At 34.2% G+C, this 21831-nt stretch overlaps 1 protein-coding gene across 1 annotated transcript; it reads right to left on the reverse strand.

Moving 5' to 3' along the window:
- Positions 1-4802: 4802 nt before the first annotated feature.
- Positions 4803-17999, reverse strand: LOC128986972 (uncharacterized). Its single transcript, XM_054407610.1, has 2 exons — positions 17920-17999; positions 4803-6603 (listed from the first exon to the last, which is right to left on the reverse strand). Exons 1-2 carry the CDS (start codon positions 17941-17943, stop codon positions 5887-5889), a joined length of 741 nt encoding a protein of 246 aa, XP_054263585.1. The 5' UTR covers positions 17944-17999; the 3' UTR covers positions 4803-5886.
- Between the last annotated feature and the right edge of the window lie 3832 nt (positions 18000-21831).

A 21831-nucleotide genomic window follows, 5' to 3' on the forward strand; every position in this document is an offset into this window, starting at 1 on the left:
CGTAATCAGAGATCGGCATTATAGTGGTATTAACGGCTTCTTTTCCCTATCATAATATCAAACTAAATTATTTTCCTATTCATATAGAACATTTGTGTGTGTTATTTTTATAATGCATTTATTCTGAAGTAAACATAAAATACAAGAAAATATTTCCTTTAATATATAAACAAAACTGTTCAGTATGTTTTTTTATATATTTATGTTATCCAGCTACAATTTATTGATTTTCAAAACACACACACAATATTTAATTTCAATCATATTTGCAGTTTGAGCCGCGCCGACTTGAAATACGTGAGCTTGCCTAATACAAAAGTTTACTTTATTGAAATTATTTCATTCTTTTTAGAGCATTTGAAGTCGGTTGTATTTTTTTACAAAGATAAATTATTTCATGATTTTTAGTGACTGTATAATTTTTTATATATTAATTACTTGAGGATTTTTGATAAGCAAAACTGTTTGAAACAATCAAAAGTTCCACAGAACAATCATTAGTCACCTGTTCAGGTTACATAATCAATGGGTATGAAAATAAACAACTTTAGATATTCCTTAAGAAAGAAAGAGTTGTCCATTACATTAGGCCTAGTGAAAAACTAATTGTCTTTTCTAGATACATTGAAATGTCAGACATCATCGTTTCCTGCAATCGGTGTACTTCTAAATACTATAATCTACATTATAAAAAGAAATACAGTAACGTCTCAAGCCTTTTGGAACAATATGAAAGTTATTCCTCAGCTACCAGCACTAAAAAATCTCTCAAAAGTGGAAAATTGGTTGTTAACACCATAGTACCTTTGGAAAATATTATATGAAAGATTGGTTCAGCTAAATGTGGTGTAAGTCATGTAGGGGATTTTGTTTGCTCAAGATATAGCCTAGTCGACATTGCAAATCATCTTTCTCTAGGACTTTCCGAAGCAGGCATAATAGTATTGATATGATATAGTAACTGGGTAGAGAATATCAATAAACATTCCACATCTGCAAATGCATGTTTAGTAATTAAAATATTTAACACTTTTAAGACAATTGACGATTATGTACTTAAGTCAGAATATTCAATACTATATACACAAATCTGGTCAAACGTTAAAATACATTTTTTATAGTAACCAAAACAAAATGCATTTTTCTCAATGAAATTCATTTAGGCTCCATGGCAAGAAATAGTTTATTGATCAATATGAAGCAACTGTTTCATGAAGAATTGTCTGTAGCTTCATTCAAATGGTTTCAACTAACAGCTGTAGGAATGTTATTATTATTTATTGCCTTCTCTTCACAAATGTAAACAATCTGCACAAATGTAAACAAAATAAATGTTGAATATTTAAGGTTTTCAGAATTTTTCACCGAAACAAATATTATACTTAAACATAATATATAAGGTACCAAATAGAAACTCTCCTGGTTATTTTGGTGGTGGAACCACACTGATCGGTAAAAGAATCACAGAGAAATTGGTGAACATACATAGAAAAAAAAAACATCGCCACAAACAAATTGAGAACCTCCTCCTTTTGTTGGTAGTGGGGAAGTCGGTTAATAAAAGAAGACCGTGACTACGAAGGAGAGGATTTAGAAATGGTGCACAGCAAAGGGAATTGTTAAAAACAAATTTCAACGGAGGTGAAGATGGTAATAACGATCGTTACCAAAATTTTAGACAACCTCTTATAAACGAGAACAATGTAATCTATAGTGTTGGTAGCCTAGACCAACGCTGCCAGCATTGCAATGCACTTAATTTTCCTAGTGAGTCTGTAAGTTTCCTGGCAATATATTTTTTCACTAAGTAATTACTATGACAGGTTCCGAGGGTGAAAAAATAATATTGTTTAGGGGGGAGGAGATTGCCTGTCGTTCCGAGTAGAAAATGTTCAAACAGTATAACCTAGCATGCATAGTAAGTATTTAGTATACATAGTAAAAGGAGCACCAATACATAATTATATTGATAAATATACATAAATACATAACAGTATTTTCCATATATAGGGAGGTAGTTTCCGTATCTTTGGGTTTCTAATGTTAAAAAATATGCATGTCAATGCTCATGGAAAAGAATGGAACCCTAACCAGTGAAAAATGATTTAGAAGTCAATCGATGAACGTAAGTACAAAAGCAGTTTTTGGTAAACTTCCATACTAATGATAACTGTTAGCAAAACATTAACAGAACCAAAGGCATAGACTGTGATAAAAAGTTAAAGTGATAAAAGGAAAATACCAAGCATCCAGTTATGGAAGCTGTTTTGACGTATAAAAATATCACGCGCTTACTAATGATACAACGTAATGTATTATGTCCAAAGAGTTATTGCATAGAACTACCCCCTTTCCCCCAAATAACCCGTTTAAGGCTATCACATCGAAGCTGGACATATAGAAAAATAACGATATCATGGTCTTTAAATATAGGTCCTAGTGAATGACTACTTTTTATAACTGTAGTGAATACCGTAAGATTTAACTCGCGGTAAAATTTTGGTTATGGTGTATCCACATGGTTTTTTTATGAGATTTTGTGTTTCCTAGATCTCAACCCATCGGAAAACATCGTCATCAATACCCATTAAGAGAATTTATCCAAATCCACCGAAACGGGCATCAATTTCATGATCCAGTAATTGACCGGCCGTTTAAACAATCTTTGGTCAGGATTTTGCTATTAAAATGAGAAAAGAATTGTACATAACAAAATATCACATATTTTCCATACTGTTAACAGCACCAGTAATGTTGACAGATACAGTTAATAGTTCACTCTTAACTGTAGGTGCATTTCAATTATGCCCCAAGGGTACTTTAAGACAGTTTGTGGTGGATTAGGAAAAACAGAAAGCCTAATATGATGTTTTTAATACGAAACGATCATTCACTGGGGGTGGTCATACTGGTGCTCTCGCCCTACATTGTAATACACTGTAATACAAATTGTACACTGTAATACACATTGTACACTGTAATACACATATCATATATGATATTTATGATTATTTCCCGCGGGTGTAGCCACGGGTACAAGTTACAAATAATTAGCTTAAGAAATTCCGAATTACTCTTACCAAACTGACAATTAAATGTTAGCAAAATATGTTCTAACGGAAGATTAATCTTTCTTCTAAATTTAAAGATGTATCTGGCTCTTTTAATGATTTAATTATATTCACTCAAGATTTCCTGCATGATATGTTTTCCCTAATACACTAATAGCCGGATAATACGAGAAAGCAGCTTAACGTGTGTCGAAGGGTGGGATACGCACGAGGTTGTCGAGCATGTCATCATTCTGAAGGGGCTACGGCTCCACTATAACAAGGATCTCACTGTAACACATCCCACTACAAACACATCAAACTGAGCGGGTTGAGAATGTCACTCTGTGTGGTTAGTCGGGGGTCGAGCAGTCGCTGTCAAACCGAATCGTTAAGTACTCGATAGGCAAACTTTCAAATTTATAAGCCAATTGTGATAGTAAAATCAGTTACTTAATAATTTAATAATTTTATGTGAGCATTCTTAACCATACTACTGTTATCCCATGCATATAATACGTACATTCACATAAATATATAGAAAGTGACTTAAAGAATATTGACAAATAGATCTCTGATTAAGCTTATCTTCAACGGAATTTGCATGTTGGATGGATAACATTAAAATCAATAATTACATACTGAATAATGGATATGAGGTAAGCCTGTTGATTACTACACTGAACCCTCGAAACTAATTATTTTCTTTCAGGATTTACATACATGCATGAGGGTATAAAGGTAGTCTAAATTAGGCCTTTTACTCCCTAAGTTGTTGTGAATCACCAAACAGCTGTTTGCTTGTTTTAGCAAAATGAAAAACCAGTTGGAAGTAGTTTTGAGGGGTAAACTTTACATGGTAAGTATTTTCGTTTTGAAACTTATTTAGCTTCAATAATGGTGCTTAAAAAACGTGCAGTACTGGGATTAGTGGATGCAAATACACTATTCAATAAAGTACTGCACGTTTAACATGGGTTTTATATGGGCAATTGCAGTTTTTGGTTAATTACTTGAAGACTACGAAAGATAGACGGTGGGTTTGAGTGTAAAAGTTGTTTGTTTTGCAAGACCTTCAAAATGATAAGCCATTTGACATATGTGTCCAATTATTTTTTTTTATTTACAAGGCTACCAACATTAAAGAAAAATAAAATATTTCGTTTTTTAAATGTTGACATGTCACATATAAAATTAAAGCTGAACTCACGAGGATTTAGAATTTTCAAACAGATATAAAATAAGTTTAGTGGTTTCCAAGATACAGGATATTCTGTAAATATCAATATTTTTCATACAAATGGCCGCCATTTTGAAACAGATAAAGATAAAAGAAGTTTTGTTTTCACTAAATTAATTGTCTAGTCTAGAGCTTTAAAATGATGCATAACACGACATATGTTTACATTTGAAAACTCTTGAGATTCGAACCTATGACACCCAGTTTCTCGAACACTCTGTATTTTAAAAATTGTTTACGTTGTTCCTTGGGTATGAATTAGTGGGGAAAAGTTTCGTTTTATCTCTGTATGTCAAGCCTTTTGTCTGTAATCTGTTTAGGACAGCTTAGAAGACTCACCCTGTATATGATCCAAATTCAATACAAATCTAATACATTTTACTAGGGTATCATGTACAGATCTAATGAATGGTGATTTATCCGTGGATGGCCAATTATAAATACTTCTATAACACTAAAGTACACATAAAATTATTGTAGCTTAATCATGACATGGAAAATAAGGAGACACATCAATAAAAATGCATGTATCTAACAAAAAAAACAATATTTACAACAACAATATCAACAAAACAACAATATCACATTATGTACACAACAGTATAATAAAAATAATTGATAAACGTGATGCTATTGCACTAATAGCCATTTTACTGTTGCCTTTTTATGTGTTGTGATGGATAGGTAAGAATGGACTGAAAAAATATGTTCAATGTAAATAAGAGCAGACAAAGAGCTATGAGAAGAGATGACAAATGCTATCTGAGAAAGGTGAGACTCCAAAAGCATTACTGACGTCGGAGAGAGCGTGTAAATGGCCAAACGTCTCAAGCCTATGCTTTTACTGCTATTAGCATCAGCATATGTAACAATCACAAGCATAATCTAACCATAACCTTCTAGGACTTTACGCTTTCTGCATCTAAGGAATGACGCTTGACGTTGGCCCGCGGAGTGTTTGGAGATTACCTGTTATATTTCACGGTCGCTGCCAGGACCCCTCGGCCGGAACCGAAGTCGTTCTGCAAATTTAGGAAGAGGAGAAAAGTCGCGGTCACTGATCTAACGTATTGTTGTGGGAGAATCGATTCTGTCCAAATAAAACTGGGCATTATGAAATAATTCTCTGATTGTGAGTTCCGCATTTTCTTTCTCCTAGGTACCTTGGGTTAAACTATGAAACGTGACTACTAAGGGTGTAACTGGAGCTAAATTTGTTTGATAGATGTATGTGTTTGGTTTGAAAATGTTATGAAATATAGTAGTTGTTAGTGGATGAGTTGAAGATTATATAAGTTGAATAAATGGAGGATAGATGAATTGTGATTATGAATAAATGAATGGGTGAATGGTCGAAAGAACTAACCTTCAATTAACATAACCTAAATCTTTACATTCAAATAAATTGATAAAGTCCTACTTTAAATGACAAACTGGTTCAAATATTTTAAAAGTTAACAACAACAACGTGAAACAATTCCTAAACAGAAAATATTTCTTACTTTGAAATGCATTTGAAACTACCATGTAGTAGTGTAACGTATATATGGCTCATTGTATTTACAATCTCCTCCTTCCCTCTATTATGCCTCTTCTTCACCCCTTAACATACTGATCGATCGGTCTCACTCTGGCTCCGTAGTCCTGACTCGCCGCTGAGCTTGGGTGTTCCTGAGAGACATCCTCCCCAGAACTCTGCTGCTCCTGGTACTGAGGTCCCAGCGACTGCACCAGGGGCTTCTGGGAGTACTGGTCCTTGAAGTGCGCTGTGGGGTACGCTGAACCCTGGTACCCTTTCACAGGCACGGGCACATACTGGGGTACGAATTGAATCGGAACCCTTCCTGGAGCGTTGTACGGCATGATATGGTTAGGAGTAAAGAAATTACTGGCGGGAACCAAAATCAAAGATCCGTAGGGGTTACCAGGGTGAGGAGGCATCATGAGGAGGATCATAGGTGTAGGGGTGCTGTAGGGCACAGGCATGGAGGGAGAGGGAATAACAAAGGGTTGCTGGTAAGTAGGCTGGGCTGAGTACCCCATGTAGGGCTTGTAAGATGCTGACGGAACCGCACGGGTTTCCACAGGGTGCTGATATTGCTGCTGAGGTATTTGCTGAGGTAGAGCGTACACTACTTGGTACTGAGGGTTTTCTCCGTGTACACCTGTCACTCTAAACAATCCTCGTTTCTCCGGGTTCTTCTCGTCGTCTGACTTGACTGGAGTGTCGACGTCATCCAGTTTCATCTCTTCTGCTGTGACGGTCGTGACCTCCACATCCTCTCCTCGGACTAGGCCGACGGCCAGTACGATCTGAAAAAAGAGCATTTTTAAGTTCTGGTTGATGTACAAATATAGTTTGTTTGTGGTTTCTCAGCTAGTTAAATTGAAAAAAAATATTTAAAACTTAACTAAGACTAGCTGTGTGCCCGTTCTACGGACGGGGATCTTATAGTAGTCAGTTGAATGTGACAAAAATCACACAATGTTGGGTTTTTGGACATTTGTAATTTTATATCTTAAGTAGGTAAGCTATGTATTCTATGGAAAAGTACTGGTATCAAGGATCGTCGTCGAAAAGGTTGTTATATGAATAAATAGGAAGGCGTACGTACCCAAGAGATGGGCTAAGGGCCTAGTAATTTGCTGTATAGTCCAGCGATTGCATTACACGGTGAGTACAGAAAGTGACACATTGGAAAAGCGAGTTTAGCATCATCCGTAAACCTCTGTTACAATCACCCACTGCAGTTGTGATTTTTTTACTTTACACTTTACACAATCACCATTGAAGCGCCGTCAATGAGTGGAAACATTATTTGTAAGCTATTGGCGACGATCATTAAGTGTCCCAGCCATATACAACACTGATTCAAGGTCTTTTTTCTGGTTATCAAAACTCAAGGACAATTTTATACACAAAGAATTTCTGGTTCCTGATCTGGATGATGCCTAGTTATTTAATTTAATTTACGGTTACACTATGATATTGCACTTAATTAAATCCGTTATGTAAGAAAAAGGTTTTTAATCTCACTTGTAACGTTGACAACGAAATCGTAAAGGTCTTCCGGGGTCACAGCAACACCCGCGATCATCCACTGCAGTACTGTAGTAATTATTTACTTGATAGAACAGCGATCGAAACGTTGTTAAATCTCGATTGTAGGCTATTAGTGGTAATAATTTAAAAATTTAAGTTTCCCAGTCTTATACAACACTGATTTGCTGTATTTTCCCTGGTTATCAAAACTTAAGTTGAATTTTATAGACATAGAATCTGCAGGTTCTTGACCTGGATGTGGATGATGATTATTTTAATTTACAGTTAACATTATAGTACTTGCGATCGATTAAATCCGTTATGCAAGTCAAAAGGTCAATTAACGCGTACTTGGTTCCTCAATGAACGGTTTTCGATTTGCGTACAAAATGTGATTGGAAATGTTGCAGTATTTGTAAACAAAATGTAATGTAAACAATTAAACATATCAGGATCAGTGACAGCTAGAAGTGAGAATTGATCCAAACAGCTGTTCGTTATTTCATAAAATGTAATAGTAAACATTAGGAGAAAACTTGACAAAAATCGAACAAAATTGGGTTTTGATGGTTCATTATATTTTTTTACAAGTAGTTAGGCCATATTTTAATAGCCAAAGACACTCTCGCCAATCCAGTGAATACAGAAAAATAATTGGAATATTGATCTGTACTCTAGTTTTCAAGGAGTAGGCCGCGTAAAATGACATTATGTCGTTACAGACAGAGTCAATGGACAAACAGACATACAGACAGAAATTGAGATAAGACTCGTTTCGGCTTTCTTAGGCTATGAAACGTAAAAATAACCAAAAACTGCATGATTCTAAGCAATGTACAGACAAAACTTTAATTTTATTTATATAGAAGAAGATTATGTAACTATATACTTAAATTACATTTGAAATTCGTAATACAGTAAAGCCATGATAACAAGTTTCTCATGGGGATTATCCAAAAACATCTTTAAGGGGCTCATTATTGGGGTTTGAAAGAAAATGTGATTAGGGATCATACAGAATTACGAATATCTGAAAATTACACTTGTTTGCAAGAACGTCTTTTTATCGAGGTTCTACTGTGGTATACTGAAACATTGTGTCCTCAACAAGATGGATTCAAATCTAAATATATAAAAGGCAAAGCCTTTCTTTAGGCATTAAATAGGAAAACTAAGTAGTTTTTATTCTGATCGGGCTTTCGGGCTCCGCCCCAGTGGCTCTGGAGTTTCCCATGTTAACCTTATGATTTTTCATATTTAAAAGGAATTTCTCAACAGCTGTTTCAATTAAACAAGTTGGTTCTGTTCTATGATGATCAATAGCATTAAAGCTACAAGGATTACCAACAGGGTGCAGCACTATTATTTTTTTAAATTTATGACTACAGCCAATTTGCAACCAAAAGGTGAGTGAGCGTAGCGAACGAACTTCAACCTGGAGGCGAGTTAGCGTAGCGAACGAGCTAACCTGAAGACAAGTGAGTGGAGCGAACGAGCTTTAACCTAAAGGTGAGTGAGCGTAACGAACGAACTTCAACCAGGACGTGATTGAGCCATGCGAACGAGCTCACTTGTGAAGTTAAACGGGGCAAAGCCCGCGGGTACAGCTAGTACATAATAAACGTACTAAAAGTTTTTAATACAACTATTCCGCAAAAACTTAACATTAAAATGAACTTTATTGTAACCAATTATTGTGTCTATAAAATACACAATTTGTCCTGTATCCGGTCGAATTTCGTTTACATCTTCAGACCCCTTCCCAACGTAAATCAATGGACACAATAAACAAGAAATATAGTTCAAGTTTATACACATCAACCGAAAGCATCTGAAGAATGAAGATAAAGTGAATTATCCACGTACATAGCTCATCCCATACGAATTTATTGTTCTAATTAAGCTGTGAGGCTCTCTAGAAAGTTCGATGTTGGATGGGAATGATTCGATTCCTATTCCTTTCCTAGAGGTATAAATGGTAATCTTCACTTCCTGAACTCATTCAAAAAACCAGTTCGGAATCGGTAGCTACGGCTGCATAACTCCAAAAACCGGCTGAGCGATCGAAAGATAAATTAGAAGCTGTGAATCAGATGTTGAGAGTGAGAGTGAACTCATAAAATCAGCTGATCTACGTAGCAGCTGAAGCTAGAAAGTCGCTCAGCTAATAATCATGACACAAGAGTCGGAGTCTTTCCTCTGTAGCTTTTCCCTACAATTACCGATCCTGGACAATTAAATGATCATTTACGATTTTCCGGTTTTCGAGAGCTGTCGGATCAGTTCTTGGAATGCCAATCAAACGCTACAAAGACTCGTCTTTGCTAAAACTCCTGATAAGTTGGCGACGTGAAAGAACTTAGTTCAATCTATTGTCTGGGTAGCCGATTGGTTATAGTGCTCGCCTTCAAATCTGAAGGTCACTGGTTCGAATCCAGCGAGATAATTCCCAGACCCAGATGCCATTTGTCGTTGGGCTATGAATTAATGATGCTACCTAATAAATAGGTCGACGTTAGTAACATGACTAGGGTTTGGACGTTCCCTTTCAAAACGTAAAAAAATGCCACTGGTGTAAAAACAAAAAAATCTATATTGTTGTTTCGAATGCTAGTTCAGGCACTTTATAATTCACACTCTTAATAATTTGTAAAGTTTGTAGTTAAACACCATTATTTTGTTTTGTTTCAAAGCTCCCAAATTCCTCGTATATATTTTCAAAATATAGGGTATTAAAAATGAGAACAATCAGAAAATGTAATTAACTTGAATCCAAATTTAAAAAAACTGAAATTGAGATACTACCAAAACAATGAATCTGCGAACCAAAGATGTCGTAAATATGCTACCGACGATGCCACGTAAAAACTAAAACTTTAGCAAAAACCAACTACAAAATCATTCACCAATTTCCTCTTATCAGACTGCGCAACTAAATAACTATAAATGATATTTGAAGTCCTTGACGCTTTAGTAAACTCACTACCAATTTATTTGCTTGGTAAATGTTATCGCAAATTTAAATCAAAGCGATTTAAAAAATTAATAGTTTAATAAAGAAGGATTTCATTTCATTCATTTCATTGGGTTACTGTATGGTTTACTTTAAATTTTATACGATAAACAAGTCACTCTGCCATTATAATATATGAATCCCGAAGTACTTAGATGTAACCATTAAAATTTCAATTTTTTCATTACAATGGCGATTTTTGTTATATCTACGTTGAAATTCTTTAAGAAATATTCAATAGATAATTATTTATTGCCATTTTAAAATAATTATTATACACAAATGAAAGGTCAGTTTTTCCTCTTTGGGCTGAAAAATATTTACAAAGCAGTAACTATTCGTGCAGGGCCTTAGAGCGGGCAATGATTCCAAAAAGTTTTATAAATTAATCATATTCAGATTTATTAATAAGTTAATTGTATTAAGAAGGAGAATAGACGGCTTGCATGCTCAAAATATTGTTAGTATAAACATTGCAACTTTTAATAGTTCCAATACGACAGTGTATCTGAGATATTTGCAAAACAACATAAGATTTTATTTAGAAATATTTAATATTTTATGACATATTAATCTGTAACAGTGTTTTTTTTTATATTCACTAAGCTTTACGATGGATTTATTTTCAAAACCTATAACTGTGAATGATTCAAAATAAATATCCTAATGTTGTATTTTATTGCTCTTCTGGTAATAGTCTGCATATTACCAGAAGAGCAATAAAATACAACATTAGGATATTGTATATATAAATTGTCCATACTTTACTATACAGGGTGTCCCGTAACTCTCTAGACACTTGTATATAGCGTTATTCCTTAGGTCAAGACAAACACATTTCACCATAGGAACATGGGTCTGTGGTGTCTAGTTTACCGACTGTCGGTATTTATGTGTTTTTTACAAAAAAACTAATAACTTCTAAACGGTTTGAGATACAGCTTTGATATTTTGCAAAAATGTTAATCTTATTAAGACCTATTATCGTTAGAAATTATACTAAAAAATCATTAACTGTTTCAAAATGGCGGCCATTTAAAATATTTGATGCCAAATTTCACGAAAACCGTTAACTTTACAAAAAAATTGCAAGAGACAAAAAAGTTTGTAAATTTTATGTAGTTTTCAATGATACCTGATTTGTTAAGATTGGATAAATAATTACAGAGAAACGTGTTGTTTTCTAAATGTATGACCACTTTTCTCCATTTAAACAATGCTAATACTCCTTTTACGTTGTTTAGCATTGTTTAAATGGAGAAAAGTGGTCATGCGTTTAGAAAAGAAGACATTTCTCTGTTATTATTTATCCAATCTTAACAAATCAGGTATCATTGAAAACTACATAAAATTTACAAACTTTCGTGAAATTTGGCATCAAATATTTTAAATGGCCGCCATTTTGAAACGGTTAATGATATTTTAGTATAATTTCTAACGATAATAGGTCTTAATAAGGTTAACATTTTTGCAAAATATCAAAGCTGTATCTCAAACCGTTTAGGAGTTATTAGTTGTTTTGTAAAAAACACATAAATACTGACAGTCGGTAAACTAGACACCACAGACCCATGTTCCTATGGTGAAATGTGTTTGTCTTTACCTAAGGAATAACGCTATATACAAGTGTCCAGAGAGTTACGGGACACCCATAGGTATGTTCAAGTTCAAAATTATTTTTTATATTAATCCCGAGAAAACAATGTTTAGAAAGGATGTCGTAAATTGTAACGTTCAAGAAGGAACTAACAAGAATGTACTTTCGTTGCAATCAACTCACAAATTACACTATTATCCCTTATAAGCAGATAGAGAATGTTGACCACAGGTTTAAAATGGCGATCCATTATCTAATGCTTTCTTGTTTCCACCGCAGCTTTCAAACAGCAAATGACAAACAGAACGAAATACCCCCAAAAATACAAATTAAAAAAACACTATACACAGTGTGGTGATGTAATGGTCGACGAGTAGTAGAACGTAAGAGTTAATCTTTCTAAGCAGAAGTTAACTGCTTATACCCCAAGTATTTAATCACATATGTGTTGGTAAAACTTTTAATTTTAAATCGATGAAGACTTGAATGCTATGCTACGGAATTTGAATGCAGCTTAGTTATTTGGCAGTTGTAGTATTCTGTAACAACGCAATCCTCCTATAATTTGGTAATGTATCATCATTGATTTACATTCGCTTAAAATTCACAATCATATTCAGAGAACCCTGTGTTTCAACCAGTATTTGTTCGTGTATTCGAGTAGTAGTCTTATCGTTCAACGCTTCTTAACCGTTGTATCGTAGAATAGTAATATCGGAGGTTGGTTTATCCGTAAGAGCTGTGTGCTTCTGTCGTAAAAGCCGGTGTTCAAATCCCGTCAGTTACCAATGATCATTTGCTATGAAAGGAGGGTTGAATGCCATCTTCATATAGTTCTACTTATCAAGTGAAAGTTTGTGGAGTTTGTGAAGCGTGGAGTTTGTGTTGGCGAGTCGGTGGTGCAGTCGCGTTACTTCTACACCTTTTCCAATTGTATTTCAGAAAGTATCACTTTTATTTCAGAATAGTCATTTGTATTTCAGAATCGATCAATTGTATTTCAGAATAGTCAATTGTATTTCAGAAGTGGTCAATTGTATTTCAGAATGGTCATTTGTATTTCAGAAGTGGTCATTTGTATTTCAGAATATATCAATTGTATTTCAGAAAATGTCAATTGAATTTCAGAATATAGCAATTGAATTTCAGAAATAAAATAAAATAATTTTCAACGGTTGGCAATACTGTTTTCAACCAACTATGTACATCTGATGTACTGTGTTTTGTTACTACAGAACACCTGATTGTATGAAATAAACATAAACAAATAATACATTGTTGATCTGTGTACCAGTGCTAGGCTATGCTTTGAGCAATATCTTTTTAACACTGTAATAATTTAATTTTGTTTACTTTGTAATTTCTTCGTAGGGTTTTTTAAAAATTGTTAAAGAATTCTACTACAAAAAATGGAGCTTAAAGATAATTGTGGCATTTGCATTCATTCAATGTTAAGAAAGCAAGTGATAAGACTTATTCCATGTAGGCACTTATTACATGAAAAGTGCTATAGAAATCAACTAGCAATCGCAGAGATGGAACAATGTCACGTTTGCCGACAGGAAATCGAAGAGACAGAAAATGTGATAAGAAAGGTTTACAAAAAAAACTGTGAAGAGGATAGGAAGAGGATTGTTAGCTGTGCTAACAGGGGAGAGGATTGGGTGGCACTTTGTAATCAACTGAATGTAAACTATAAAACCGCTTATGAATGGGTCAGGTCTGGAGAAGAAACGCCAAAGTTGAAAGGAGGAAAGAAGCCAAAAATACTTTCTGAGGAACAAATTGATCAAATCATAGAATGGGTTGAAGATGACTGTCAAATCAGTTTGAAACAAATCAAGAGGAAAGTTTTGACTACATTTCACACTGATATAGCCATTTCCACAATTGGCAATTATCTCGAGGGGAGACTCTGTAGAATGAAAACAGTTCACACTGAGCCCATTACAATGAACTCAGAACAAAACAAACGTTTGCGTGCGGAATATGTGAGAAACCTCAATCGATATATTCAAGAAGGTAAACAGATCGTCTGGTTCGACGAAACTAATTTTAATTTATTTTGCAGACGTAAACGAGGGAGGGCCAAAGTGGGTGACCGAGCAATTCAAACCTTACCAGCAAGTAAAGGGCCAAATGTTCATTTGATTTGCGCAATATCGGGTGCTGGTGTCTTGTGCATGGAGCGAAGAAGAGGATCTTTTCGGAATCAGACAGCAAATGAATGGCTCCAGACTATGCTCCGAAGATGGCAAGAGAATGGTAGCGAGCTTAAGGACCTGGTAGTCGTCGTCGATAATGCTCCTTGCCACAGCAGGTTGGAGGACGTCATAACTGGGACAGACGCAGTGCTGCTGCGGTTGGCGCCATATCGCCTATGCTGAACCCAGTAGAAACAATCTGGTCGAAGATAAAATCATTTGTGAAAACCAACCTAAGAGTCCCAAATGTCAATCCCCCTGGTGTTGTGGAACAAAGACTCGTGTATCTGGAGGGCATCGTCGACCAAGCCATGAACACTATAGTTGGTGGAGACTGTGCTCGTGCTGTCCAGCACACATCTGTGCATCACCCTGCAGCGCTCGGGATGGATAACATGCAAGTTGGGCGTTGACAATAAAACATTGTTAGTGTATGTACTTTTAACATAAAACTTTTTAAAAGTAGTTTTAAGCCATGTAATTTTTAGCTCATTCTTAAAGTATTTATAAACATGTTACAAAATGTTTTTTTTTTTATTATGTTCCCAGTGTAGCTGTAGTACATATTGTAAATAAATATTCTTAACTTTGTACAAGTCTTCTTATTCACTGTAATAGTAAAAATGGTCACGTTAAGTACCGTAAGGTAGAAGATAAAAAAGTGTAAAATCTTAAGATTGAATGGTAAATGAGAACAGCTGAGACAAGATCATTTGAGTTTCCCATTCTGAAATACAATTGACTATTTCTGAAATACATTTGATTATTTCTGAAATTCAATTGACATTTTCTGAAATACAATTGATATATTCTGAAATACAAATGACCACTTCTGAACTACAAATGACTATTCTAAAATACAAGTGACACTTTCTGAAATACAATTGACAATTCTGAAATACAATTGACGATTTATGAAATTAACTTGACACTTTCTGAAATACAATTGGAAAAGGTGTAGTCAAAGGCAGCGATGTCGTGGGTTCGTATCGTAGATCTCTATAGACATCAATGGTTCGGATCTGGTCACTGCCACTACTTTTATCACACCAGTTCACCCTTGTACTGTACCGGTTCACCCCTTGCTTAGCTGGCTACGTTTCACGTACAGGCATGAGGCATATGTGGAGGGAAAATGTAAGGTATAAAGAGATCGCTAACCTCTTAAAAAAAAGGTACTTTCAGTGAGAAGAACTAACAAACTGCTGTAACGTTACACCTTCCTCCTAAAAAGGCTTTACAGTAATAACTATCTGTCATACACCTGTAGCTAGAAAGCGTTATAAATGTCCGATGACAAATGGCGACTGAGTATCCTTCTAGACCCGATTACTCCTTTAATTAGGATACCCTTTGGAATTGCAGGCGAAGTTTTAACATCTTGTATATTCAGTCAATCACGGCGACTATTTCCATTTGAGTTTTTTAAACTTTACCGATTTACTGTGCACTGTCTTGCACTGTTACAGGTAGTCGTATGGAATTTGTAATCAGTTACAGAGTTATTGTTCACTATTACATTATTACCGTAGAATGGGGTGAATAGAAACACTTTTTGACTTTTAAGCTTCTGTAAAAACGATATTTTAATTTTTAAATTTTCAACACTAGCTCATATTTTCGGTCTTGGACTCCTCTACTCAAACCAGTTATCAAAATTTTTTTCTTTTTAATCATTAAGCAGAAAAAAAATAAAATATGGCTGTTTCTATTCACCCCGCACATTGGGGTGAATAGAAACACTGTATTAAATTGATGATTGTTGCTTTTCTCCACTTACCAGAGGCAATAGAAACATGAAATTTATGCTTGTTAGCTTAGATTGTTGTAAATAAAAATATTTAAAGTTAATTAACACATTTATTTATAAGTACGAAGTATAAAAACATCGTTTTCATAAACCCTTATCCAAACAAATCGGAGAACATAAATGACAATGGGTGAAATCAGAGTAACAAAGTCTTACATAGAAACCAACTAAATGAAGAATAAAATCAGACAAATCTTCCTCAAAATACAACACTCCCTTAAATCTACAAGTTGTACACGGCTTGGGAGTTGGAAGCCGACGTACTACGTCATCGACTTTGAAGAGGGCCTCTTAATCTGTCTCTCAGAACTTGTTGGTTTGCGCAATTTTCTTGATGAATCTTCCTATTTATCCTTCCTCGTTAAATTCAATAACTTTTGCAACATATAAACGATAGCAAGTTTTGTTTTTCCCCATTACTTTGACAATTGATCATGAAGGGACAACTTTGAAGACTCACTGATGTCTTGAGCTAGGTATATGCTGGTTCTTCTTCATCAAATTGTTCGTCTTTGTCACTTTCTTCCAGTGAGAAGTGTGACTGATGTGGAATCATCTTCATCTCTGGTATTTTTTTTCTTTTTTGGGGGGTTTTTAGGTCAACCTTTATTAATTATTTGCACCACTGGTTCCAAAAAAAAGTGTTTCTATTCACCCTGGTTTTGCAAAATCATGACATAACCTAAATTAAAAATAAAGTAAAAAAATATAGTTTATTCTAAGGCTAATCTATTAACACACTTGGTTTTAAGATCCCTAAGACAATATAAAAAATGGCTATTAACACAAATACATGTAATAGGTTCATACTTAGAGAGAAAGTTTTGAAAAGAATGTTTTTCGCCAAAATTTTCAAATGATGTTTCGCATCATCCAACATCCGAAGCAGTGATACCAATATGCTGAAATAATTTTTCCTAGGTAGATAGGATATGGTTATAATGGGGGAAAATAATTCCCTTATATAAAGTCAATGTATAACAAAGTTATAAAAATGTGAATCATTCATTGAAGTTTTGTTTCTATTCACCCTGTTGTTTCTATTCACCCCATTCTACGGATTGCAGGCGAAGTTTTAACATCTTGTATATTCAGTCAATCACGGCGACTATTTCCATTTGAGTTTTTTAAACTTTACCGATTTACTGTGCACTGTCTTGCACTGTTACAGGTAGTCGTATGGAATTTGTAATCAGTTACAGAGTTATTGTTCACTATTACATTATTAGTGAGTGTGTATTATGCCTATTAATCTATTTCACATACTGTATGAATATTTTTTTAGGAAACAGTTAAGCTTTTTTATCTAGTTTTCCACATTAAATAATAATCGTATACAATAAATACGCTGATTATGTCCATAATCACAATAATTTCTATAGAAAGCAAAATATTTGCAATTTGTTTTTGTAATTTAAAAGCTAAATCATAAGATGCGAAACATTAATTATCAAAGCTAAATAAAGCCTCAGATTTATTGAATTACGTAGAATGAGTCAGTGGTATTATTTTAATTAAATAAATTTTAAAAATTATTCATATATTTTTGAATTTTTAAAATACATTTTGACAAATTTTATAAGTAACTTTGTTCCCAACTTAACTTAATAATTTATTTCATCCTTGACTGTAGGATACTATTAATATTCAAAGATTGAATGTAGGTAACAATTTGTTCATATATACAGGTACAAAAAAGTAATACATTTTGAAAACTGAATAACAAATTTTAATACCATAAAACCATATCAAAACCATGCAAAATTAAAATGAAGTATGCCGGAGAAATGAAAAGAGCAGCAGAAGTAAAATTAAAACACAAGTTGAAATAAACCAATAATTAAATAAATCATCAAACAACGAAGAAATAAAACCCCAATATTGTAATCCAGTAAAATATAATCAAATTGTGCAAAATCCAATCAACTGATAAGCAAAATAAAAAAAATTGATAACACTTACCAAAAGCGCTGCGACCTTGATCATGGCGTTGTTGGATGGTAACTCCACAGGCTGTGGAACTACGGAATCTTATAACTAGATCACTTACGCGCCCCCCTCCAGTCCCCCCCTCAGTTTCTCTGGTGAAGCAGTTGCCTGCGCCTGCCTACTGCTGGTGTGCTGTACAACTGGTGCCTGCCTCCAGCTACAAGTACCTGTCTGTATGGCACCACTCTCTACCATGATGTAATATTACGTCTCTGATGGAATTTCTTGAATTAGATTTCCTCTCGGCACCCATCTTGTGCGTGAGTTTATTAAGATCGGTTGGTGATGAAATTTCATCATTCAGGTGTGATTTTCAAAATAACCTGGAGATCCTTATGTTTATGCGAAAATTCAAACAACAACAGTCCATATCTGTTGAAATCGTTATATAATTATTCTTAATTTATTGGGGTGGTTTCTTTTTGTCTTGTCTATTCCAAAATATGTTGTTGAGGGATCAAAATATGTTTAGAATAAATGTGCACATCCAACTAATGTGTATTTTGTGGTGTTGGAATGGTTTATCATCCCAGTTGAATTGAATTAAAGTAAAAAATTAATGTTAAACGGAAAATTCTGATAAACAAAAAATAGTAATGTTTATGTACAGGTATTCTTGAATTAACACGTTGGGTGCTGATGACGGGAATTCCCGCAATTGCTTAACATTGAAATAAATGCAACTTTTATGTTCAAACCTGTCGACAGCACGAATAGTGTTAATATGGTCTATGTGTTACTAGATAGTTTATTTTTCTGAGTTTGTGTGTGTGTTTTTTTTTTTTTTTTACTAACCCAAACATTCATTATTGTAAACATTGTATATTGTAAATATTCATACTATTTTATAGTAAAACCCAACCTTTTCAAAGTTGAGTTGTGTTTTGCTGATCAAAAAGTACATTTAATTTTCAAACTATTCGCAATATTCCTAAACTAGCATTACTAGGCTTAAGGTCGTGTGTCAAAATGTCAGATTATATTTTACATTTGCAAATACTTTTTCAATTGTTTTATATAAAACTGGAAAACGAAATATGTTCAATTTGAAACTGTTTACACCTTCAGATTGGTCACGTTTATATTTATGTGGCATTTAAAAAAAATAGTTGCTCAATCCCATTTTAATCATTTATACATCAATAACCATTATTGAAGTCACTTGTATCTTATAATTTCACAACCTAGAACGCTACGCTTTAACCCTTGAGCCGTTTTATACATTACTTCAAGCTAGAAGGCCAAGGAATTATCACCAAGTTAAAGCCAATGGTCATAGGTGGAATTCGATCCTTGGACCTGGGGACAGAAGCTCCGCGCTCTACACCTAGATATGACCACTTCCCATTGTTTAATCCAATCCATTGAACTACACTCGGACCATAATCAGTACATCAACACATTTCTTGTTTACTCCTATAAATAACTTTATCAACACGAAGATCTGGACGAAATATGGCCCAGAATATTGCATAAGTTTGGCGGAAGCAGACGACGCTCATCAGACAACAGCTGTTGTCTTCTGGTCATGACAGATGAATTCTCCGCGTGTCAAAGCGTGGTCGTCGCAGTAGCTTCTTGTTAGCAATACACGGGATGATCATGGTCTCTGACATAACTGGGCTACTGAGGGATTTCCTCCTTTAAACATTGTTCCTAGAACTACCAGAAACTGAAGACTTCTTCACCTATTTATTACGCAATTTGTTTGTCAGTTTTTCTCAAAACAAACTAAATAACTACTGTTGTTATAGCAGGTAGAGAAAATGTGTTTAAACTACGTTATTTTTGTGAGTTTTGAATATAATAATTAATATTGTAGCTAAGCCAACATCACTGATGACTTACGTACGAGATTTAGTCAGTGGTTTGATTTATCTTACATGTTATGCTGTTTTTTAGCATTGTAAATCGCAACAAAATCAACAAATTAGTCAATAAGCTAGTAGAAGGGATTGCTTATGTTTGTAAAGTTGAAATGTTATAATCAACTCAAGTTTTAAGTTATATGAATGATATATGTATGAAAAACAACATTAGTTATAAAAAAATATACGAGGTTTTGCGGTAACCTTTCTAACATACTAAAGTAATTTGAAGCAATTTCGTTCGAAAAAATATCAAAAATAAATCAAACTAAATAATTGAATCCATATTTTTTGTTTATTGGACCTCGCTGACAACCTTTATAAACTTGTCATGGCCAAGCCGCAGTTATACTACAGATTACCCCCCAATCTGTGGTTTTACTGCGAATAACAAACAGTATATTTGACTTTGAAGCGATCCAAGTAATGGTTTTAGAAGAACACTAGAGCTCGCCCCGTGGTCAAAAACTTGACCAAACGTATGTATTGTGCAAACTTCTCTATTTTAACCACACGCTGCAAATAAAACATGCGATTAGAATTTCTTCCATAACCTTCTTTTGGTACAACGCGTGGGTAAATCGGCCCAGTAATATGGTCAGGCTAATTGTCATAAGTTTTCCAAAAGCTTTTTAATATATAAGATTCACTAAAGGAATAGTAAGCTTTTCAGGCACATTAACACAACCTGCATGTAAATCTGTCCAATAGATCTCCAGATCTCACTCATATTAGACTTAAAATGTTATCCCCATGTTAAATTGTCAATAGATTTTTTAATTTCTGTTTTTATAACACTTAGTCAAGTAATATCTGAAATCAAAGCAAAATGGACAAATATAGAGACAATTACATTTGGTACCATCCGTGTGTAATTCGGTCCAGTAGTATGGTCAGGCTAACTGTCGTAAGCTTTACAATTTTGTCCTATGTTAAATCTCCATAAGAAAAGTCTCCATAAGTATTTTTATATAATATGTACCTAGAGGTCGCCACGAGGTTGAAAACCCAACCAAAAATACGTAATGTACAGACTTCTCTATTTTCCCCACACACTGTAAATAAAACATGTGAATGGAATATCTTCCATTTGTTTTGATTTTCTGTTTATATTTTGTTGTTATTTCGTCATCACCAAGGCAACCTATAAGACCCATGTTATTTTTTAAAGATTTCAAATTCATTTTTCGTGCTTATTTGTGAGCCTAATTCAATTTATAAAGGGATTCTGCACATCTACAGGTAAATATCTTTCATTTAGTACCAACCACGTTTAATTCAGTCCAGTGGTATGGTCAGGCTAGCTGTCATAAGTGTTGCAAAAGTTTTTTTAGTATATAAGATTAAACAACTAAATTATATTATAAATATTCTTGCTCGCGATTAAGATCAAGAAATGCTAAATAATTTCCATTTCCAATGGAAACACCTTTTTCTTAACGGCGTATTCTACAGCTATAAAATATAGAAGTTCGCTAGTTTGTCCATACCATACCACTTAGCTATGTGTATAGTGTTAAATGTAGGGGGAAATATATTATGAACCACCTTATAGTCTAAACTTCCTCGATTCAAATAAATTATTAATCTGCAGCTACTTTCATTTCTTTTGTATACGTTATATGAAATAGAGAAATTGGCGCAAACTTCATTACGTTCATACAAAAGACATTTGGTAGCTCCGTGTCGAGGCTGTTTCCAAACCCCTTGACGAAGTGTTTCCTATTGTAGACAATACGAATAGGGATATAGACTAATCCAATCCAAATCAATCTGCTAGCCAAGACGTGTATACTCATGCAAAATGGCTGACCTAATACAAATATTTCTTGGCGTTCAATTATTAGGGGATTTAAAGAGCTTTAGTGTATAACCCACTTAAAAAGGCATACAACTGAAGTTGCATGTTACTAAAAAACCGAATAAAGAAACTTAATACTGGAAAATGATCAAGCACGTTATTTTTGGAGATTACAAGATGACTTCATATGCAACTTCTGAAAAATATACTTATAAT

The sequence above is a fragment of the Macrosteles quadrilineatus genome, unplaced genomic scaffold, assembly GCF_028750875.1.
Source record: "Macrosteles quadrilineatus isolate MER2022 unplaced genomic scaffold, UCM_ALF_1.0 Scaffold_2__2_contigs__length_208266976, whole genome shotgun sequence".
In the NCBI taxonomy this organism is placed as follows: Eukaryota; Metazoa; Arthropoda; class Insecta; order Hemiptera; family Cicadellidae; genus Macrosteles; species Macrosteles quadrilineatus.

Excerpts from the sequence above, each read along its gene's own strand:
- LOC128986972 (XM_054407610.1), bottom strand. The coding sequence starts at position 17,943 with ATGATCAAGGTCGCAGCGCTTTTG. Across the intron at positions 6,604-17,919 it reads TCAAGGTCGCAGCGCTTTTG|ATCGTACTGGCCGTCGGCCT; the intron begins GTAAGTGTTATC and ends CTCTTTTTTCAG.